Genomic DNA, 20,331 nt, shown 5'->3' on the forward strand with positions numbered 1-20,331 from the left:
AGAGTCACGGGATCTCCGTCCACTCCGGAGGAGCTGCTTTAGTTTCCAGCAGTAGCGGCTCATGGAGCCCCCGATCCCTCGGAACAGATGAACAAAGTCCTGGAGGAAGGAATGTGAAGTGTGTGCGTGTGTAGCTGCAACTCCTGTGTGACCTGGTAAAGTCATATCACCATACAGTTTGACAGAAATGGGGTGCAACTCCACTCTTGCAACAGAGGAGGATCCCTCTCCCCGGATGGACAGAAGCAATAGATGTCATGTGACCAGAATGAACAGCATTACAGAGTTACAACACAATCAATGAATATGACAGAAATTATGCATGTGATGAGAAAGTTACGACTGCTAATAAGAATAGCATCTGCTCTCACCCTAGTCTTGCCCTTTTAGTTCTTGACAAACTTCCCACACACAAGTCAGTTTTGTCAACCAACATACACATTCCATAGTCTGTGGACACTTTTCTATGTTATCAGTGACTGATGACACTTGTCATACTTAATATGTCATGTTTACTAACCATGCTTGCTGGTGCTACAACCACATTTCTCCCTGGGGATGAATAACATGTCTATCTATCCAGCTATCTATCCATTTATCTATCTATATATCTATATCTATCTGTATATATATATATATATATATATATATATATATATATATATATATATATATCGTTTGGGGTCACCCGCCGCAACATCTTGATCCACTGCCTCCTTGTTCCGCTCTCAGCCACTACAGGATGGCTGAGAGGACTGCTCTGTATTGTTCTATATTGGTCATGACAACATGACAACATGACAACATGAGAACATGAGAACACCAGGACACACATGACAACATGAGAACATGAGAACACCAGGACACACACAAGAACATGAGAACACCAGGACACACATGACAACATGACAACATGACAACATGAGAACATGAGAACACCAGGACACACATGACAACATGAGAACACCAGGACACACATGAGAACATGAGAATACCATGACACACATGAGAACATGACAACACCAGGACACACATGACAACATGACAACACCAGGACACACACGAGAACATGAGAACACCAGGACACACATGAGAACATGAGAACACCAGGACACACATGAGAACATGAGAACACCAGGACACACATGACAACATGACAACACCAGGACACACATGACAACATGACAACACCAGGAAACACATGAGAACATAAAAACACCAGGACACACATGAGAACACCAGGACACATATGAGAACATGTGAATACCAGGACACACATGAGAACATGAGAATACCAGGACACACATGACAACATGACAACACCAGGACACACATGACAACATGACAACACCAGGACACACATGAGAACATGAGAATACCAGGACACACATGACAACATGACAACACCAGGACACACATGAGAACATGACAACACCAGGACACACATGAGAACATGAGAATACCAGGACACACATGACAACATGACAACACCAGGACACACATGAGAACATGAGAACACCAGGACACACATGAGAACATGAGAACACCAGGACACACATGAGAACATGAGAACACCAGGACACACATGACAACATGACAACATGACAACATGAGAACATGAGAACACCAGGACACACATGACAACATGAGAACACCAGGACACACATGAGAACATGAGAATACCATGACACACATGAGAACATGACAACACCAGGACACACATGACAACATGACAACACCAGGACACACACGAGAACATGAGAACACCAGGACACACATGAGAACATGAGAACACCAGGACACACATGAGAACATGAGAACACCAGGACACACATGACAACATGACAACACCAGGACACACATGACAACATGACAACACCAGGAAACACATGAGAACATAAAAACACCAGGACACACATGAGAACACCAGGACACATATGAGAACATGTGAATACCAGGACACACATGAGAACATGAGAATACCAGGACACACATGACAACATGACAACACCAGGACACACATGACAACATGACAACACCAGGACACACATGAGAACATGAGAATACCAGGACACACATGACAACATGACAACACCAGGACACACATGACAACATGAGAACACCAGGACACACATGAGAACATGAGAATACCAGGACACACATGACAACATGACAACACCAGGACACACATGAGAACATGAGAACACCAGGACACACATGACAACATGAGAACACCAGGACACACCTGAGAACATGACAACACCAGGACACACATGACAACATGACAACACCAGGACACACATGACAACATGACAACACCAGGACACACATGAGAACATGAGAACACACATGACAACATGACAACACCTGGACACACATGACAACATGACAACACCAGGACACACATGAGAACATGAGAACACACATGACAACATGACAACACCTGGACACACATGACAACATGACAACACCAGGACACACATGACAACATGAGAACATGAGAACACCAGGACACACACGAGAACATGAGAACACCAGGACACACATGAGAACATGAGAACACACATGACAACATGACAACACCAGGACACACATGACAACATGAGAACATGAGAACACCAGGACACACATGAGAACATGAGAACACACATGACACACATGAGAACATGAGAACACACATGACAACATGAGAACATGAGAACACCAGGACACACATGAGAACATGAGAACACCAGGACACACATGAGAACATGAGAACACACATGACACACATGAGAACATGAGAACACACATGACAACATGAGAACATGAGAACACCAGGACACACATGAGAACATGAGAATACCAGGACACACATGAGAACATGAGAACACCAGGACACACATGATATCTCCTCAAGCAGCCATATTGGGAGGACACAGGATGAAGAAACACAATGAGGAGGTGGATAAAAACAGGCTCACTTTAACCATAACAAGGTTCATATGGGAATCTTAATATATAAACATGTTCTATTAGATTTGATATATATATATATATATATATATATATATATATATATATATATATATGTGATTTATATTATACGATATGTCAGCTGGGATAGGCTCCAGCGCCCCCGCGACCCTAATGAGGATAAGCGGTATTGAAAATGGATGGATATTTATATGTTATTATAACATATTTATGATATGTATATTTACATTAGATGGTATTTATATATCATGCTGAATATTATTATATGATATATATATATATATATATATATATATATATATATATATATATATTACATTACATGTCATTTAGATGACGCTTTTATCCAAAGCAACTTACAATCATGTTACATTCATACACTGTAGAACAGCTACAGGGAACAATGCAGGGTTAAGTGTCTTGCTCAAGGACACATCGACTAGGGCGGGGATTGAACCACCAACCTCCTGATTGAAAGACAGACCTGCTAACCACTGACCCACAGTCGCCCAAACTCCTCAAATGAACTATTATAATGTAGAAAGTCACACAACTGATTTGCGACTAGTTTCTCAAGGATCTTAGAGAGGAAGGGAAGGTTAGAGATCGGTTCTCTATTACTGATGAGTATTAGGCTGCTCTGGCATTACGGAGAGCCTTTTTATATGTTTTAAGACTATCTCGCCAAACTAAGCGTGATTCTTCCAGATTGGTGGAACGATATATGCTTTCAAGCTTTCGTGAAGTTTGCTTTAGTTTGCTGGTCTGAGGGTTCTACCAGGGAGCAAACCTCCTTTGCCCCACTGTCTTCTTCTTCAGTGGGGCTATCGAGTCTAGTGTCATTCTCAGTGAGCCTGTAGCACTATCGACAAGATGATCAATCTGGGACGGACTAAAGTTAGCACAGGAGTCCTCCGTCACATTGAGACGTGGTATTGAATCAAATGCAGAAGGAATCTCTTCTTTAAATGTAACTACAGCACTGTCAGTTAGACATCTGGCGTAGAAACTTTGGAGATTACTTTGGTCTTCAGTTACCAAAGGTTTGCTGAAACCACCATGAATAAATGGGACAGAATTTGTCTAATGTAAATTTCCAAACATGTTTTTTTCCCTCCTTCTAAATATAGTATTTAGAATGCGAATGCTCTTGAATACTACCCAAGTTTAAGAATATTAAATAAAAAGCAATTAACAGCAGCTCTTGAAAGAAGGCAACGTTTGCATAAAATATGTCAAAAAGTCTAGTAACTCTTGCTGCTCACTTACTAATACTCAAATATAAGCACATTTTACTGAAAAAGAACAAAACATCGATGTAATTACAAACATATGTTGTAATGCTATATGAATATTGTAAATCAATTCTGTCATGGCCCCTGCTGTGTCTCCCCCTCCTACTATTCTGCCGGTTTTCCCTATATTGTGTTTCCCGTTGGTCCCCCGTTTGTTCTGTGTGTGCGTGCGTGTGTGTGTGTGTGTGTGTGTGTGTGTGTGTGTGTGTGTGTGTGTGCGTGCGTGTGTGGGTGTGTGGGTGTGTCTGCCTGGGTGTGGCCTCCCCTTCCCCTCCTGCTGCCAATTAACCTGCACACATGCAACCTATTCACTCATAAAGCCCAACAGTTCATCTACCCAAGTTCTCCCTCCACCTCTCGCCAGATCGACATGGAACTACTGCTACGGCCTACTTTGATTCCCAGTAATACCTTGTTTGCGACTCAGTTAACCTGTGCTTTCCCCAGCCTTAGTCTCACTGCTCCCCTCGGAACTTCGTGGTCTCAGCCTTGCCGACCCCATCCACCATTCACAGATTCTTCCTGTCCAGCCCGCATAGAACACCCTTACCTTTCCCACCTCTGGTTCAGTTAAAATAAAGATAGCTGTGAACTACTCCTGCTCTGTTGTTCTTGCTCTTGGCTCCAGCCCCGCACAACCATGACAGATTAATTCACTAATTATTGTCTCACAATTTGTGCTGATTTTTTTTTTGTTCAAATTGGCCACCAAGTACTTCCAGGTACTTTCTGAAGTCTACATGAATAATGCGATGATACAGCATTTTGAACTTCCGTTAACGCGACTCTCTTTACAGGACTCTGGTTCTACCGAGAAATCCCCACATTCTCATTGGTCAGGGAAGCTGTCTGTCAGAGGTTGAAACCTTACACCTGGGCTGCGGTTGTTCTTTAGTAGTCGTCCTTTTTGCTTAGGAAGGTTCTAACTGAGTGAAATGCCACAGAAGTATCTAAGTGGCCGCCCTGATAAGAGCTGTTCAAATTCTTTAAATGTAAATTAAAGGAGCTTCAATGCCTTAATTAGCTCATTTAGCATAGGAAACACTGAACGTTACTTTACGAAAAGAAAGGTGATAATTCCACCCCACAATTCCTTGTGCCGGCAACATTTCAAGTGATGCACCCTTCGGCCGTTCACGAGAACAAGTGATCATGACCGACAAACGCAGATCTTATAGATAACCCTTGCCATAACTTTCAATAATCTATTAAACCTCTGAATACCACTCATGCCTCTCAATGCTCTTAAGACACCCGCACCTATCACCTTGTGTGACTCACGTGTCAATGCTGTGGAGCCCTTCCTCTTCCTGGGCTCCACCATAACCCATGACCTCAAATGGGAGCTGAACATCAGCTCCATCACCAAGTAGGCTCAGCAGAGGATGTTCTTCCTGAGACAGCTGAAGAAGTTCAACCTGCCAAAGACAATGATGGTGCACTTCTACACCTCCATCACTGAGTACATCCTCTGCTCCTCCATCAGCGTCTGGTATGCTGCAGCCACTGGGAGGACCAGGGCAGACTGCAGCGTATCATTCGCTCTGCTGAGAGGTGATTGGCTGCATTGGGTCAGTGGTTAGCATGCCTGTCTTTCAATCAGGGGGTAGACAGTTCAATCCCCGCCTTAGTCGATGAGTCCTTGAGCAAGACACTTAACCATGCATTGCTCCCCGTAGCTGTGTCTACAGTGTATAATGTAACATGTAAAGTGTCTTTGAGTATCTTAAAAAGCACTATATAAATTAAATGGATTATTATTATTCCCTACCCTCCAGGACTTGTTCGCCTCCAGGACCCTGAAGCGGGCAAGAAAGATTGTAGCCGACTGCTCTCACCCTGGACACAAGCTGTTTGTGTTACTTCCTTCTGGCAGGTGGACCATCCTCTCTATCTAGGAGGGTCATCAGGACCAGGACCTCACGCCACAAGTTTCCAACAGTTTCTTTCCAGCCGCAATTGGGTTCATCAACAAAACCCGAGACCCCCACCGACTCTGACTCTTACATCTCCAGGACAATTTCTATGTTGTCTTTATTTTTATTTGGTACTACTGTTTTGTATTATTCTATGTCTGTTTAGTGTTATGCACCTTTAACCAAGTCAAATTCCTTCTTTGTGTAACGTACTTGCCTCGTAAATTATTCTGATATAAGGGCAGTTAACCATCATTTAAAGTGAGTTAACAGATCTATTGCCAACTCTACATATGTTTGGCCACTTTTCCTCGCTAAGGACTGTGGTGGCTGGCGCGTGGTTAGGCTCAGCTGCGGAGGGGTGTGGGGGATATTGCAAAATATACCCTAAGTGTGCTCATTCCTTGGTGCTGGGGGGGGGGGGGGGGGTGAAACCTGCATGTGACAGCCAGGAGCATGTTTCACTGGAGCCAAACATGGGGCCCCCTTGAATACAAAAAAAATAAAAAATGGTGGCGGGGGTGGCAGCGATGCAGTGGGACCAGGCAGAGGCGAACCGGCAGGTCCTGGGGGCGCTCCTGGCCCAGGCAGAGAGGCAGACTCACGCCATGGAAAAGCTTGCCGCCCGGACAGCTGTGGCTATGCCGAACCCTTCCCCCTTGCGTCCTCTGTCGTTCGAGCGAATCGCCATGGACCTCATCGGGCCATTTCACCGGAGTGCACGCGGATATCGCTTTGTGTTAGTCCTGGTGGATTACGCAACACGATATCCGGAGGCGGTGCCATTGTGCAACATTTCTGCAAAGAGTGTCGTGCAGGCACTGTTTCAGGTCATCTCCGAGTCGGAATCCAGAAAGAGATTCTGCCTGACCAGGGCACCCAGTTCATGTCAAGAACACTGAGAGAACTTTACGGGTTACTGGGCGTTAAGTCTATTCGGACCAGTGTGTACCACCCACAGACAGATGGTCTGGTGGAGCGTCTGAATAAGACTTTAAAGTCCATGATCCGTAACTTTATTAATGAAGATGAACGTAATTGGGATAAATGGCTTGATCCTCTGTTGTTTGCAGTGCGGGAGGTTCCCCAGGCCTCCACGGGATTTTCTCCCTTTGAACTGTTGTTCGGTAGGACTCCGCGGGGGGTCCATCTCTCCGGGACCCAGAGAACAGATATTGCCCAGTTGCAAGAGCGGTTTTCTGACGTGTTCTCTCTCCTGCCAGGACACACAAACCTCATAGCGCACCAGATTGAGACTCCTCCGTGCGTGACGGTGCGGTTGCGGCCCTACAGGTTACCTGAACACAAAAGAAAAGTGGTTCAGAGGGAATTAGCGGCCATGCTGGAGATGGGGGTAATAGAAGAGTCCCACAGTTCCTGGTGTAGCCCCATCTTTCTTGTTGTCAAGAAGGATGGGTCTATACGGTTCTGCGTGGACTATCGCAGGGTGAATGACGTGTCACGATTTGATGCGTACCCAATCCCCCGGGTCGACGATCTCCTTGACCAGCTGGGCACTGCGCGTTTCTTTACGATGCTGGATTTAACCAAGGGCTACTGACAGATTCCTCTGACGCCAGAGTCCAAGGAAAAGACGGCCTTCTCTTCTTATTTGGGTTGTTCGGGGCCCCAGCCACTTTTCAGCACCGGGTGCTGCGTCCGCACCCTGCGTCCGCACGCTGCATATGCTGCCGCCTACTTGGATGATGTGATCATCCACAGCACCACCTGGGCGGAGCATGTGCAGCGGGTGCGCGCGGTGCTCGAGTCCCTGAGGCAGGCGCGGCTCATCGCCAACCCAGGGAAGTGTGCAATTGGAGGGAGGGAGGTACGGTATCTGGGGTACCACTTGGGCGGGCAGGCTATTACAGACGATTCATCTCGAACTTCACAGAGCTGACCAGCCCCTTGACTGACCTGACCCGGAAAGGTGCCTCAGATCCGGTCCAGTGGACGGAGCAGTGCCAGTTGGTGTTTGAGAAGGTAAAACAAGCTCTCAGTGGGGAACCACTCCTTCATACACCTAACTTCTCTCTCCCTTTTACTCTGCAGACTGACGCATTGAACAGAGGGCTGGGGGGCCGACTTCCCCTCCCGCTCGCGGGGGGGTGGGGGGGGTGGGGGGGAGTAGGTTAGGCCGGATGGCACCCTGGCCTAAGACGGGCGGTGGAGGTATGTGGTGGCTGGGGCGTGGTTAGGCTCAGCTGCGGAGGGGTGTGGGGGAGTGGTTCAGGGAACAGGTGCCGGGAATTGGCCTCAGCTGCGGGGAATCAAGGCCTGAGTGGCTCTGCCCTATATGTGGGGCATACAGTTGTAGGCACAAGAGAGGGGAGAGCATAGGGACAGTCTGCAACTAAATAAAGGATATTGCAAAATATACCCTAAGTGTGCTCATTCCTTGGTGCTGGGGGGGGGGAAACCTACATGTGACAGCCAGGAGCTTGTTACAGGACCTAAAAAGCTTGCGCTACACCTCAGGCACCAGCTCATACACCGTAAGCACCGCAGCCTTTAGCTTCCTGTGCTTTCCCTGAGAGGACACACTGAAGCATAAGGGCGCAGTCCACATCGGGAAAATTTCTAGCCTTAGCTATACATTCAACCAGCAAGAAGAAGTAGTTTATATCCATAATTAAATGGTGGCAACATATGCAAATTATTAACATCAAACCAATTGACCTGTGCGCCCTGATTCTCACTGGATTCTCATCCTGATCTCTACCATCTGTAAGAGCCAAATATGCACCCTCTGAGGAAGCAATCCCTTGGAGTGGTGTTCAACTGTGGAAACACATTTCAAGGAGCATCATTGAATAATGAACTCTTGCAAGGTCCTTACCTCACAAGCTCACTCATTGGCGTTCATACTCGATGGGAACCTGTTGCATTCATGGGTGACATTCAAGCCATGTTCCACCAGGTGAAGGTGCCTGAAGAGGACAAAGATTTCCTTCGTTTTCTCTGGTGGCCAGATGGAGATGTCACTAAGTTGAGTATAGAATGACTGTACACTTGTTTGGTGCTGTGTCATCGCCCAGTTGTGCAAGCTATGCATTAAGAAAAACTGCTGAGGTTAACCATGCTGAGTTTGCGACTGAAGTGTCACAATCTATCAAGCAGGATTTCTATGTGAATGACTGTTTAAAGAGCGCAGCCACTGAAGGAGAAGCTATCCGGATGATAAGAGATCTCATTGCTCTGTGTGTCCGAAGGGGGGCTTCAACTTGGAGAAGCAATAGTTGTGTTGTTTTGCTAGCCATTTCAGAGGATCAAAAGACCAAGGACCTAAAGGAATTGGATTTGGACCAAGACAAACTACCAGTGGAGCTCTAGGTCTGCAGTGGTGTGTGTGGAGACTTACTCTTTCAGGTTCAAGATGGAGTTAAAACAACAGTCTCTCACCAGATGTGGTATGCTGTGAGTTACTAGCTGAGTGTTCGAGGGTTCTTTGTTTGTGGGGATGTGTATGTGTGTATGTATGTATTTAAATCAGGATATTACGTGAACACCCACATCCGCCTGCATGGTTCCAAGTCTATATAGTCTTATAAGTTCTGGTCAGACAGGTCTTTTCATCACAGGACGCAACTACGGAGCCTTTAAGACATTTTTCTATCAGGGCCTATTTTCGCATCGGAGTGACAATGGCTCAAATGCATGGTAAGTACTTGCTTTATTTTATTTTATTTTATTGACAATTATGTGGTTTAGGTAATAAAAAAATATATATATTTCTTAAGGTTTCTCAGCGAATGACTGCCTTGATTAAACTACCCATGGGAATCACTACTTGTTAGAGCAGAGCTAAACCCTCAAAAATAAACTGTAAATAACCCTGTACCATTCTTGATTTCAGTTTCACTTATAAAAAAAGACCAAGCTGAAATCCCTGCAGCTGGACTGACCTGCACAGTTAGAGGCCAATGAGAGTTTCGATAAGCTGTCTAATTTCCATCCAATACAGACAAATGCTGTTTTAGTGGTAGCTGTTTCAACACAATAAATACTGTGGGTCTTATGAAATAAATTAAATTGTGTAAAGGTGTGTTTCATTCTTACTCTGGATTTAGATAATTACAAACCATGTTAGCAACGCTATTATGGTTACTATAAGACAGTGATCAGAGTTTTATCATGTTTCTTGTTTTTATCCTTAGCTAGATATGTGTACTGCTATGAGATAGACTCATCAGTGCATGTTAACACTTTACCTTAGTTTACTCTCTATTTTGCATTCATAAGCTTTGAAGATGTTTGTATGAATGTATTTATCAACAACTATAAGTTGTAGGATGGTGGATAACAGATAATTAATTATATTCAGTTTATTTAGTATAGCCCAAAATCTAAAAGTTACAAACTCCCCTCAGAGGGCTTTACAATCTGTACACATACGACATCCCTGACCTTTGACCTCACATCGGATCAGGAAAAACTCCCACAGAAAAAAAAACTTTCACAGGGAAAAAAGGGAAGAAACCTTCTGTAGAGCAACAGAGGAGGATCCCTCTCCCCAGATGGACAGATGAATAGATGTCATGTGTACAGATGAACAGAGTTACAGAGTTACAACACATTTAATGAATTTGACAAAAATGTATGAATAATGAGTAGTAGGCATGGGCCACATTCAGATTTCCACAATTCATGTAAACAAATTCATTACTATAAAATCCACTGTAATATAAAAAATGCCTTCACAGGCCGTGCTCATCATACCTCACTCCTGGGTCCTTGCCCCTGCTTCCTGCATCCAGCCCCTGGTCTGGGCCTGGCCTCCTTCCCAATGGCCCTGCCTCCTGCCTCAAAGGTCTGGCCTCTTTCGCGATGCCTCATGGCTGGTTGGCCGGCCTCCGGCCTCCTGCCTCCATGGCCCTGCCTCCTGCCATGGCCCTGCTGATGCCCTCCCCGCCGACCCCCTCTCCTCTTTTCCTCCTTTGATCCATCCATATGGACGATTGTTATTAATTTACTTTTATTTCAACGATAAATCTAACCACAGACAGACAAGCAACTTACCAATGACTAAACACCGCTTCTGTGGTAGTCATGCTACAGAAGTTGCCCACAGGACAACATTCTTACAATGATATCACACAAGCTGAAGACAATACCAGCCACACACTAAGGCGATTGGTAATGAGTAATTAGCCAAAATAAAATAAAATAGAATAGAATATTCAAAAGCTTGTGATCATCTGAAGGATTGTGTCCTGAAAGATGTGAATGTGATTTCATGCTGAAGTCTATTATTCACACTTGACATTTTTAAAAATTATTATTATTTTCGGTTTTCAGTCATAGTTTGGTGAGTTTTAGGCAACAAAACTACTTAGTTAGGTTTAGGAAAAATATACTTAGCCAACAGCAAGATACACAGTATTGATATCTTTTGGGTCCAGACCACAAGGCTAATGATACCACTGATTATCTCCAGGAACAGTCGGGCTCTGTATGAAGCGAGCCTTCTCAATTCCTGTCCTGATAGTTTATAGAAAAGGAAATATGACGCTGCGAATAAACATTAGTACATCTGCATTCATTCATCGTCAGCCTGTCCAAATACATTGGGAAAATAGAGCTTTAAACACATTAAACTTAGCTATATTAAATGTCAGGTCTCTGTCAGGAAAAACCTTTTTAATCAATGATATTATTGTTTTATTATTTTTTGTTTTTAACTGAAACTTGGTTAGACCAAGATAACAGTGCAGTTGTTCTTATGAATCAACACCTCCCAACTTCATTTTCATGAGTGAAACAGCAGCGCATAAGAAAGGATTTTTTTTATTGATTCTCTTCAATGCAAGCAGATGTCTTTTGGTCATTTTACTTCCCTTAAATATGTGGCTCTGAATTCCACTCAAGTTTTATTCCTCAACATTTACAGAGCACCCAAATACTGTGCAACTTATTTGATGAGTTTACTGAATTGCTGTCTATCATCTGTATTGATTTTGTGCTGTCATTGTTGGCGATTTTAATATCCATGTTGATAATCCCCAGGATAGAGGGTCTATAAAACTATGTGGTGTCCTTGATACCTATAATCTGACTCAGCATGTAACATGTCTCACCCACAACAAGGGGCACACTAGACCTAATCATCACCAAAGGTCTGAACATTTCCAACGTTGCTGTGACTGATCACTCCTGTGTTTTGCTCACAAAGGTCCAAACCGAGGTTGGGACAAAGCGTTACATCACTAAAAACACCAGTGAACTATTTATTCAGAAGTTCTCCTCCACACCAGCCCTCTCTTGCATCTCAGTCAATGAGCTTGTGGATGGCTTCAATTCTAAAGTAAAACATGTTATTGATGCCATTGCAACCACTAAAGTGAAGGTTGTCTCGGAAAAGATCCCCTTGGAGAAATGCCAAGCTAGTCAAATAGAGAAAAGAGAGAGTCGGAAAGCTGAGCGCAGGGGGCGAAAAACTAACCTCCAGGTTCACTGTGGTATCTATAAAGAGAGACTTAGACATTATAATGTGGAACTTAGAAATGAAAGGCAGTCCTTCTTCTCTGGCATCATAAACAAAAACAAAAACAATTTGCCTCATTTGCTACCGTTGAAAGGCTAACGAACCCTCTGGTGTCAGTAACTGCTACGCTCCAATCCACCTGGGCATGCCTCCTTTATTGCTGACAAAATTAGACAAGCAGTCGGTGCCTCCACACCAACCACAGGGTATGTGTTGTCCCCATCTTTAAATAACATCCATTCAAATATCATGACATCATTTCATTCAATCAACCAAAGAAGCCTAGAAGACATTATACAACATCTGAAAACATCCTCCTGCTGCTTGGATATTCTACCACAACACTTTTTCAAAAATATTTCACAATGCATGACCACTGATCTTTCACAATTTGTGTCTTCCAACAAACCCTAAAAACTGTTATTAAACCACTCTTAAAAAGGTTAGTTTAGACCCCGAAATAATGAGATAGTATAGGCCAAGTGTTTTTTTAACTGTTTTGATGTCTTCCAGTGCGGCTTTCGTCAGCACCACAGTACTGAAACGGCTCTTGTTAAGGTTTTCAACGACATCCACTTAAACACTGACAGAGGCAGAACTTCAGTCTTAGTATTACTGGATCTCAGTGCTGCATTCGACCCGATCGATTATTATTCGATTCCTGTCCAACAAAGAATTTACTTTAAATCCTGCTACTGGTTTATAAAGCACTGAATGGTTTAGGCCCTAAAGTAGAGTAAAAGCCCACTCTTAATCCAGAGGTGTTGGCTAACTACAGACCGATCTCTAACCTTCCCTTCCTCTCTAAGATCCTTGAGAAAGTAGTCGCTAATCAGTTTTGTGACTTTCTACATTATAATAGTTTATTTGAGGAGTTTCAGTCAGGATTTAGAAAACACCACAAAGACAGCACTGGTGAAAATTACTAATGACCTCCTAATTGCATCAGATAAAGGACTCATCTCTGTACTGGTCTTGTTAGTCCTTAGTGCTAATAAAGGACTCATCTCTGTACTTGTTTTGTTAGACCTTAGTGCTGATAAAGGACTCATCTCTGTACTTGTTTTGTTAGACCTTAGTGCTGATAAAGGACTCATCTGTGTACTGGTCTTGTTAGACCTTAGTGCTGATAAAGGACTCATCTCTGTACTGGTCTTGTTAGACCTTAGTGCTGATAAAGGACTCATCTGTGTACTGGTCTTGTTAGACCTTAGTGCTGATAAAGGACTCATCTCTGTACTGGTCTTGTAAGACCTTAGTGCTGATAAAGGACTCATCTGTGTACTGGTCTTGTTAGACCTTAGTGCTGATAAAGGACTCATCTCTGTACTGGTCTTGTTAGACCTTAGTGCTGATAAAGGACTCATCTCTGTACTGGTCTTGTTAGACCTTAGTGCTGATAAAGGACTCATCTCTGTACTGGTCTTGTTAGACCTTCGTGCTGATAAAGGACTCATCTCTGTACTGGTCTTGTTAGACCTTAGTGCTAATAAAGGACTCATCTCTGTACTTGTTTTGTTAGACCTTAGTGCTGATAAAGGACTCATCTCTGTACTTGTTTTGTTAGACCTTAGTGCTGATAAAGGACTCATCTGTGTACTGGTCTTGTTAGACCTTAGTGCTGATAAAGGACTCGTCTCTGTACTTGTTTTGTTCGGCCTTAGTGCTGATAAAGGACTCATCTCTGTACTGGTCTTGTTAGACCTTAGTGCTAATAAAGGACTCATCTCTGTACTTGTTTTGTTAGACCTTAGTGCTGATAAAGGACTCATCTCTGTACTTGTTTTGTTAGACCTTAGTGCTGATAAAGGACTCATCTGTGTACTGGTCTTGTTAGACCTTAGTGCTGATAAAGGACTCATCTCTGTACTGGTCTTGTTAGACCTTAGTGCTGATAAAGGACTCATCTGTGTACTGGTCTTGTTAGACCTTAGTGTTGATAAAGGACTCATCTCTGTACTGGTCTTGTTAGACCTTAGTGCTGATAAAGGACTCATCTCTGTACTGGTCTTGTTAGACCTTAGTGCTGATAAAGGTCTCATCTCTGTACTGGTATTATTAGACCTTAGTGCTGATAAAGGACTCATCTCTGTACTTGTCTTGTTAGACCTTAGTGCTGATAGAGGACTCATCTGTGTACTGGTCTTGTTAGACCTTAGTGCTGATAAAGGACTCATCTCTGTACTGGTCTTGTTAGACCTTAGTGCTGCGTTCGACACCATTGATCATGACATCCTATTACAGAGACTGGATCAGTCGATTGGCATTTCAGGTACCGCACTAAGTTGGTTTAAATCCTATTTATCAGATCGATCTCAATTTGTTTACGTAAATGATGAAGTCTCGATGACCACCAACGTTCATTCTGGTCACATGACATCTATTGCTTCTGTCCATCCGGGGAGAGGGATCCTCCTCTGTTGCTCTCCTGAAGGGTTCTTCACTTTTTTCTGTTCTTTGAAGAGTTATTCCTGATCTGAAGTCCCGGAACAGGAATGTCGTATTTGTACAGATTGTAAAGCCCATTCAGGCAAATTTGTAATTTATGATTCTGGGCTATACAAAATAAACTGAATTTAAATGTAATTTGTGATCTGCTGCTACCTTATGAACCATCCCGACCCCTCAGGTGGTCTGGGACTGATCTACTTTCTGTTCTAAGAGTCAGAAATAAACATGGAGAAGCAGCGTTCAGTTTTTCTGCTGGAACAAAGTCCCTGAAAGCTGCAGTTCTGCTGAGACCCTCAGAGACCCTCAGCTCCTTTAAATCCAAATTGAAGACTTTTCTGTTTAATTGAACGAGATTCAAGGATATGAATCAATTTCTCCATTTCACTACTGTTTATTTCTTTCTTAAACTGCACTGCAACTTTTATTCTACTTTTCAGTGTTGTAGTGCTTTACTTAATGTTCTTAATTGTTTTTAAATCTTGTTTTCTTTTGCATTATGTTTTGATGCTTTTAATGGTTTCATGTGACGCACTTTGAATTGCCTTGTTGTTGAAATGTGCTATACAAATACACTTGCCTTGCCTATGATGATTTAAAGATATACAAGTGACTTTTCACCAGTGCTTTACATCTGGCTGCAGATGCAGATTTGATCAAACCCAAAAGCAGAATGTAACCCTAAATGTATTCACTCTGTTGTAAAGAGGGCATGAACATTCAATCCAACCAGAATTATTTTCCTTTGTCTGTAACACATGTGGTCAGCACCTTGCTTCATGATATGAAAAAAGAGCAGTGTGATGAGCACCACAAAGAACAATTGCTAATTATTCAGACAACAATTTTAATGCATACAGTTTTTAATAATTTGAATGCCTTAGCATAATAATTACACAGTTCAGTATTCAAGACAACTTGCTACATAATTGTGACACTTCATATATACTTGATCTGACTACTTCATTTGCTGTGGGTTAAAATAAACATAAAGGATGAATAAACCATGAACTTCATATTGCTTCATGATACTCACTCTTCCACCCTTCCAAATTCTTTAAAATATGTTAATGAAATACTTGAACACTGACTAGAAATCATCCATTACCACACTTGGTATTTCCATAATATAAATAAGAGGAGTGATGAATTGGACCCTGATTTACTTCATAACAGATGTACATGAAGGCAGCAGAACAGACAGAATGGAGTCTTTTGGCCGTCTACATACGCTGACATGTTCCACACATAAGAAGTTAATGCCACCAGTTCTAGCGATCATACATTTTGGTCAGTATTCAGATGTCTGCACAGCCTTTGCAGACATGAAGAGATGACACAATACATGTTACAAACTGCATGGATGAAGAAAGTATATTTGGATTTTAAAACTCTCTGCACTAGACACAAATACACGAAAATGATATGTATGACAGCCCAAATGTATGCTTTTGTTAAATAGAAATATTGTATCAAAGTCATATTTTATTTAATCAATCCTAATATCACATTTAGTCTATATTTGTCCAATTACCTACGTGAATAATTACAATATATCATACAAAATGTGTGTATGGATAATAGGAGATGATAGGTGTTCATCTTAAATCGTGTTACAATGTTTACCTCTCTAAATAGCAAGATTTGAATTGTTCATGAAAGGCCACTGTTTGACAGTATAGTATTAAATATATACTGTTAAACACAGTAGTGTGCACTCTCCAGTAGTGCATGAAGGTAATCTTCTGGAGATCTATTGTGTGACAGGATCCCATTCATGTGACCATAAATAAGTAATGCAAGCTAACAAAGGGTTGATAGAAAAGCCAACAGGTCTTTTGGGATGAAACAGTAAAGAATAAACCACCTCTTGCACTTATCAAACAATATGAAACAATTTGATGTGGTAATAAGCACACAGTGGGGATTGTGTTGTGTTTGCTTGTCTGGTTTGACCTGTAGGGCAGTGAAGTGTGCAACACATAACGCTGTGGGAGGGTTATACATTCTCTTTCTTTTTACTTCTTGAAGTCTCTCTCGCTTTACATGTGTGCAGTTTAAAGCACTGTGGGAACTGCAAGTGTTTATTTGGGCTAGTTTGTGGGCCAGTATCTGGAGAAAGTACAGGTTGTTCAGTCCATACTGGATGAAATTTATATATCATCATTCTATTTCTCCAACACATGCTTACTCCCAACTCATGAAATACCACTGCTTTGTCAGTGGTCCGTAGCTTCAAACCATGATGCTCTAGGTTTGCCTCTATTATCAGTTTAGAGAGATTATCAGAGTTAGAGATGGATTCTCAGTTCAGGAAAATATTGTATTGTGGGTTAACATAAGTACATTTGTTACGAAAAATAACTACGCTTGTTATGCAACTGCTGTTTGTAAAGTCTGGAAGTTATTTAACAAAACTAGTGAAATAAGTCAATGTTCACCTCTGGTTCCACACAGTACAGACCAATGGCCTCAGGGTGGAAGTCCTGTGTTTGTTGAACTCATACAACTTACATGGTTATCTCACTATAAACTACATCAGTTGCTCCGACAGACTGATGATGATTGGCTTTACATTGGAGTTAGTTGAACGCACTGAAACAGCTGTGGTATTTGAGGGTTCTAGAGTGAGACTGGGTGTATTTCCCACATCTTTGGCTCTACTGATCATACTGAGCATGAGTTAGTATACAGTCTTTGACCGGCAGATATTCTCTGGTGGAGACAAGCATCCAAAGCTGCCGTTCTTGTCCTTGTTCTCCTTCTCACCAACTGCCAATGCATTGCCAAGCCTATGCTGGTCCTCATTTTCGTCCTCTGTCAGGCTGCTGTCTTCCTCCTCATTGTCACTTCTTTCATCTCTGATCAGCTGTGAAATACAGTAAATGAGGGGGATGGTTGTAAAAAGATAAAAATGGAAGGAGAGGGAGTGGATGTTCAGCAAATACAAGCAGCTGGTGGAGCCAGAAGCCAAAGACAAATAGAACCAGACATTCACCTGAAAGCAGATTTGTAACATGTGCTGCAGAGAACACGGAGCAGGAGTTTGGGGTTCAGTTGAAACAGTGAGTCTTTTTATTTACTACTTTTTGCACTCTGTTGCTCTATCAGTGAACAATTATTATTTGTTAATAACAACTGGCTGATATCATCTCATAGGCTGTTTTCACTGTGAGTGTGTATGTGTGTTACAGTAATGGTATTGTCAAATATTAGTGATTTGCCCCTGGTAGCAAGCAGAGACGAACTGTTTACAGGTAGACATAATGAGGTGGACATAATGAGGTGGACATAATGAGGTGGACATAATGAGGTGGGCATAATGAGGTAGACATAATGAGGTAGACATAATGAGGTAGACATAATGAGGTGGACATAATGAGGTAGACATAATGAGGTGGACATAATGAGGTGGACATAATGAGGTGGACATAATGAGGTGGACATAATGAGGTAGACATAATGAGGTGGACATAATGAGGTGGACATAATGAGGTGGACATAATGAGGTGGACATAATGAGGTAGACATAATGAGGTGGACATAATGAGGTAGACATAATGAGGTAGACATAATGAGGTGGACATAATGAGGTGGACATAATGAGGTGGACATAATGAGGTGGACATAATGAGGTGGACATAATGAGGTGGACATAATGAGGTAGACATAATGAGGTAGACATAATGAGGTGGACATAATGAGGTAGACATAATGAGGTAGACATAATGAGGTAGACATAATGAGGTAGACATAATGAGGTGGACATAATGAGGTGGACATAATGAGGTAGACATAATGAGGTGGAAGGTTATGTAACAACTGGTCACAGCAACATGTATTTCCACATGAGTCATAAATAAAACACAACCAATGTAATTCTTAATGTAAAGGTAAAATATATTCAAACTATTCATCTGATTTAAAGAATATGTAGTCTTATTACAACTCAGATATTTATTTTGGTAGAGTTGCCCATCCTTTCTCTTAGTTATTAACTTTGTACTCATCAAGTTAATGGTTGAAATCTGAGAACATGGTGACATCGCCGCCTCTCAAAATGGTCTGAATTGGCATTGTTCCTTCTTGACTGTAATTGTTCACTACTATAGTTAAATTAAGCTTAGGATGGCTTTATCAGACCAAATAAAGGAAATTGTGTTAGAGCATTGCCAAGCAAATATTTTACACGCATCAAAAGAGATTTGGAAATATTGATAGACAACAGACTTACAGTGCCAAACATGAATTTTCTGATCATGCAGAGAATGAGGTAGGCCCAGAATATGTGCAGACAGAGAAGAACCACCAGCATCATATTGAAGAAGTAATAGCCAAAGAAGGCAGGGTAGTGGAGCACGGGGTAGACCCAGGTACAGTGGATCAGCCTGAAACACAGCAGGATAGAAACAACAACCTCGTTATTTTTCCATCTTTTATGTCTTGACCCTTAGGTTAAGTTGTGCAAATCATTGGTACACATTAAATTCTGTAGAACTGTTATGTGAATAGAGGGTGGTCATGGATATAAGACAAACCAAAGTCAAACCTATATTCTTACGGTTTTAATTTGTTTCATGCTAATAACTTCTTCAGCAAAAGCCATAACTTCCCATATACCCTTGGTTTATTAGATTCAATTTCTATACATTTATTTTAATCTTTTATTTAACTATGAATGCACAATATCTCTTCTTCCAGAGTCAGACAGCTGCAGTTTAACATAAACTATTTAACATAATAGGACACATACAATACAACACAAGTGAAATAATAAAAGAAGAGAGCATACAGGCCACACCAGGTATATCCATAACACATTCCTCCTCAGTCAAGGATTATGTTTTCTTCAGACCTTTAAAGGTATTCAAAGAAATACTCTCCAGTTCTAGTATAACTGACGCTATTGCAGCCTCTACGTTAACTTCTTTAGGTGACACCGTTTTGTTTTCAACCAACTGTGGCCTCTCTTCGTCGTCGCACACCGAGCTCATCACAGGACGCTGATTGTTCTGCGCTGTGGCTTTCTGAACACATTTCTTAAAGCCTGAAAAGATGCACTTGTGTGTGATATGTAAAACCATCAAAGTGGACTACGTTGTATTTGGAAATACTGCCAGTAAAAAGGTACTAATGGTGTTTGTGCCAGTGTCATCAGTGACTTCAGTAACAGTAACCACATATGTACAAACAACTTCATGTGTATTTAGAT

General features: G+C 42.1%; 1 protein-coding gene across 1 annotated transcript in view; it reads right to left on the bottom strand.

Annotated features, from left to right (window-relative positions):
* Window positions 1–15,971: 15,971 nt before the first annotated feature.
* cers3a (ceramide synthase 3a) overlaps window positions 15,972–20,331 on the bottom strand; it is a 34,159-nt gene continuing 29,799 nt past the window's right edge. Inside the window, exons 10-11 of the mRNA XM_034529629.1 lie at window positions 19,354–19,507; window positions 15,972–17,988 (exon numbers count right to left, since the gene is read on the bottom strand). Of these exons, the coding sequence (XP_034385520.1) occupies window positions 17,803–17,988; window positions 19,354–19,507 (340 nt within the window). The 3' untranslated portion in view covers window positions 15,972–17,802. The remainder of the gene's footprint in view (window positions 17,989–19,353; window positions 19,508–20,331) is intronic.

The sequence above is a fragment of the Cyclopterus lumpus genome, chromosome 3 (assembly GCF_009769545.1).
Source record: "Cyclopterus lumpus isolate fCycLum1 chromosome 3, fCycLum1.pri, whole genome shotgun sequence".
NCBI classification, from domain to species: Eukaryota; Metazoa; Chordata; class Actinopteri; order Perciformes; family Cyclopteridae; genus Cyclopterus; species Cyclopterus lumpus.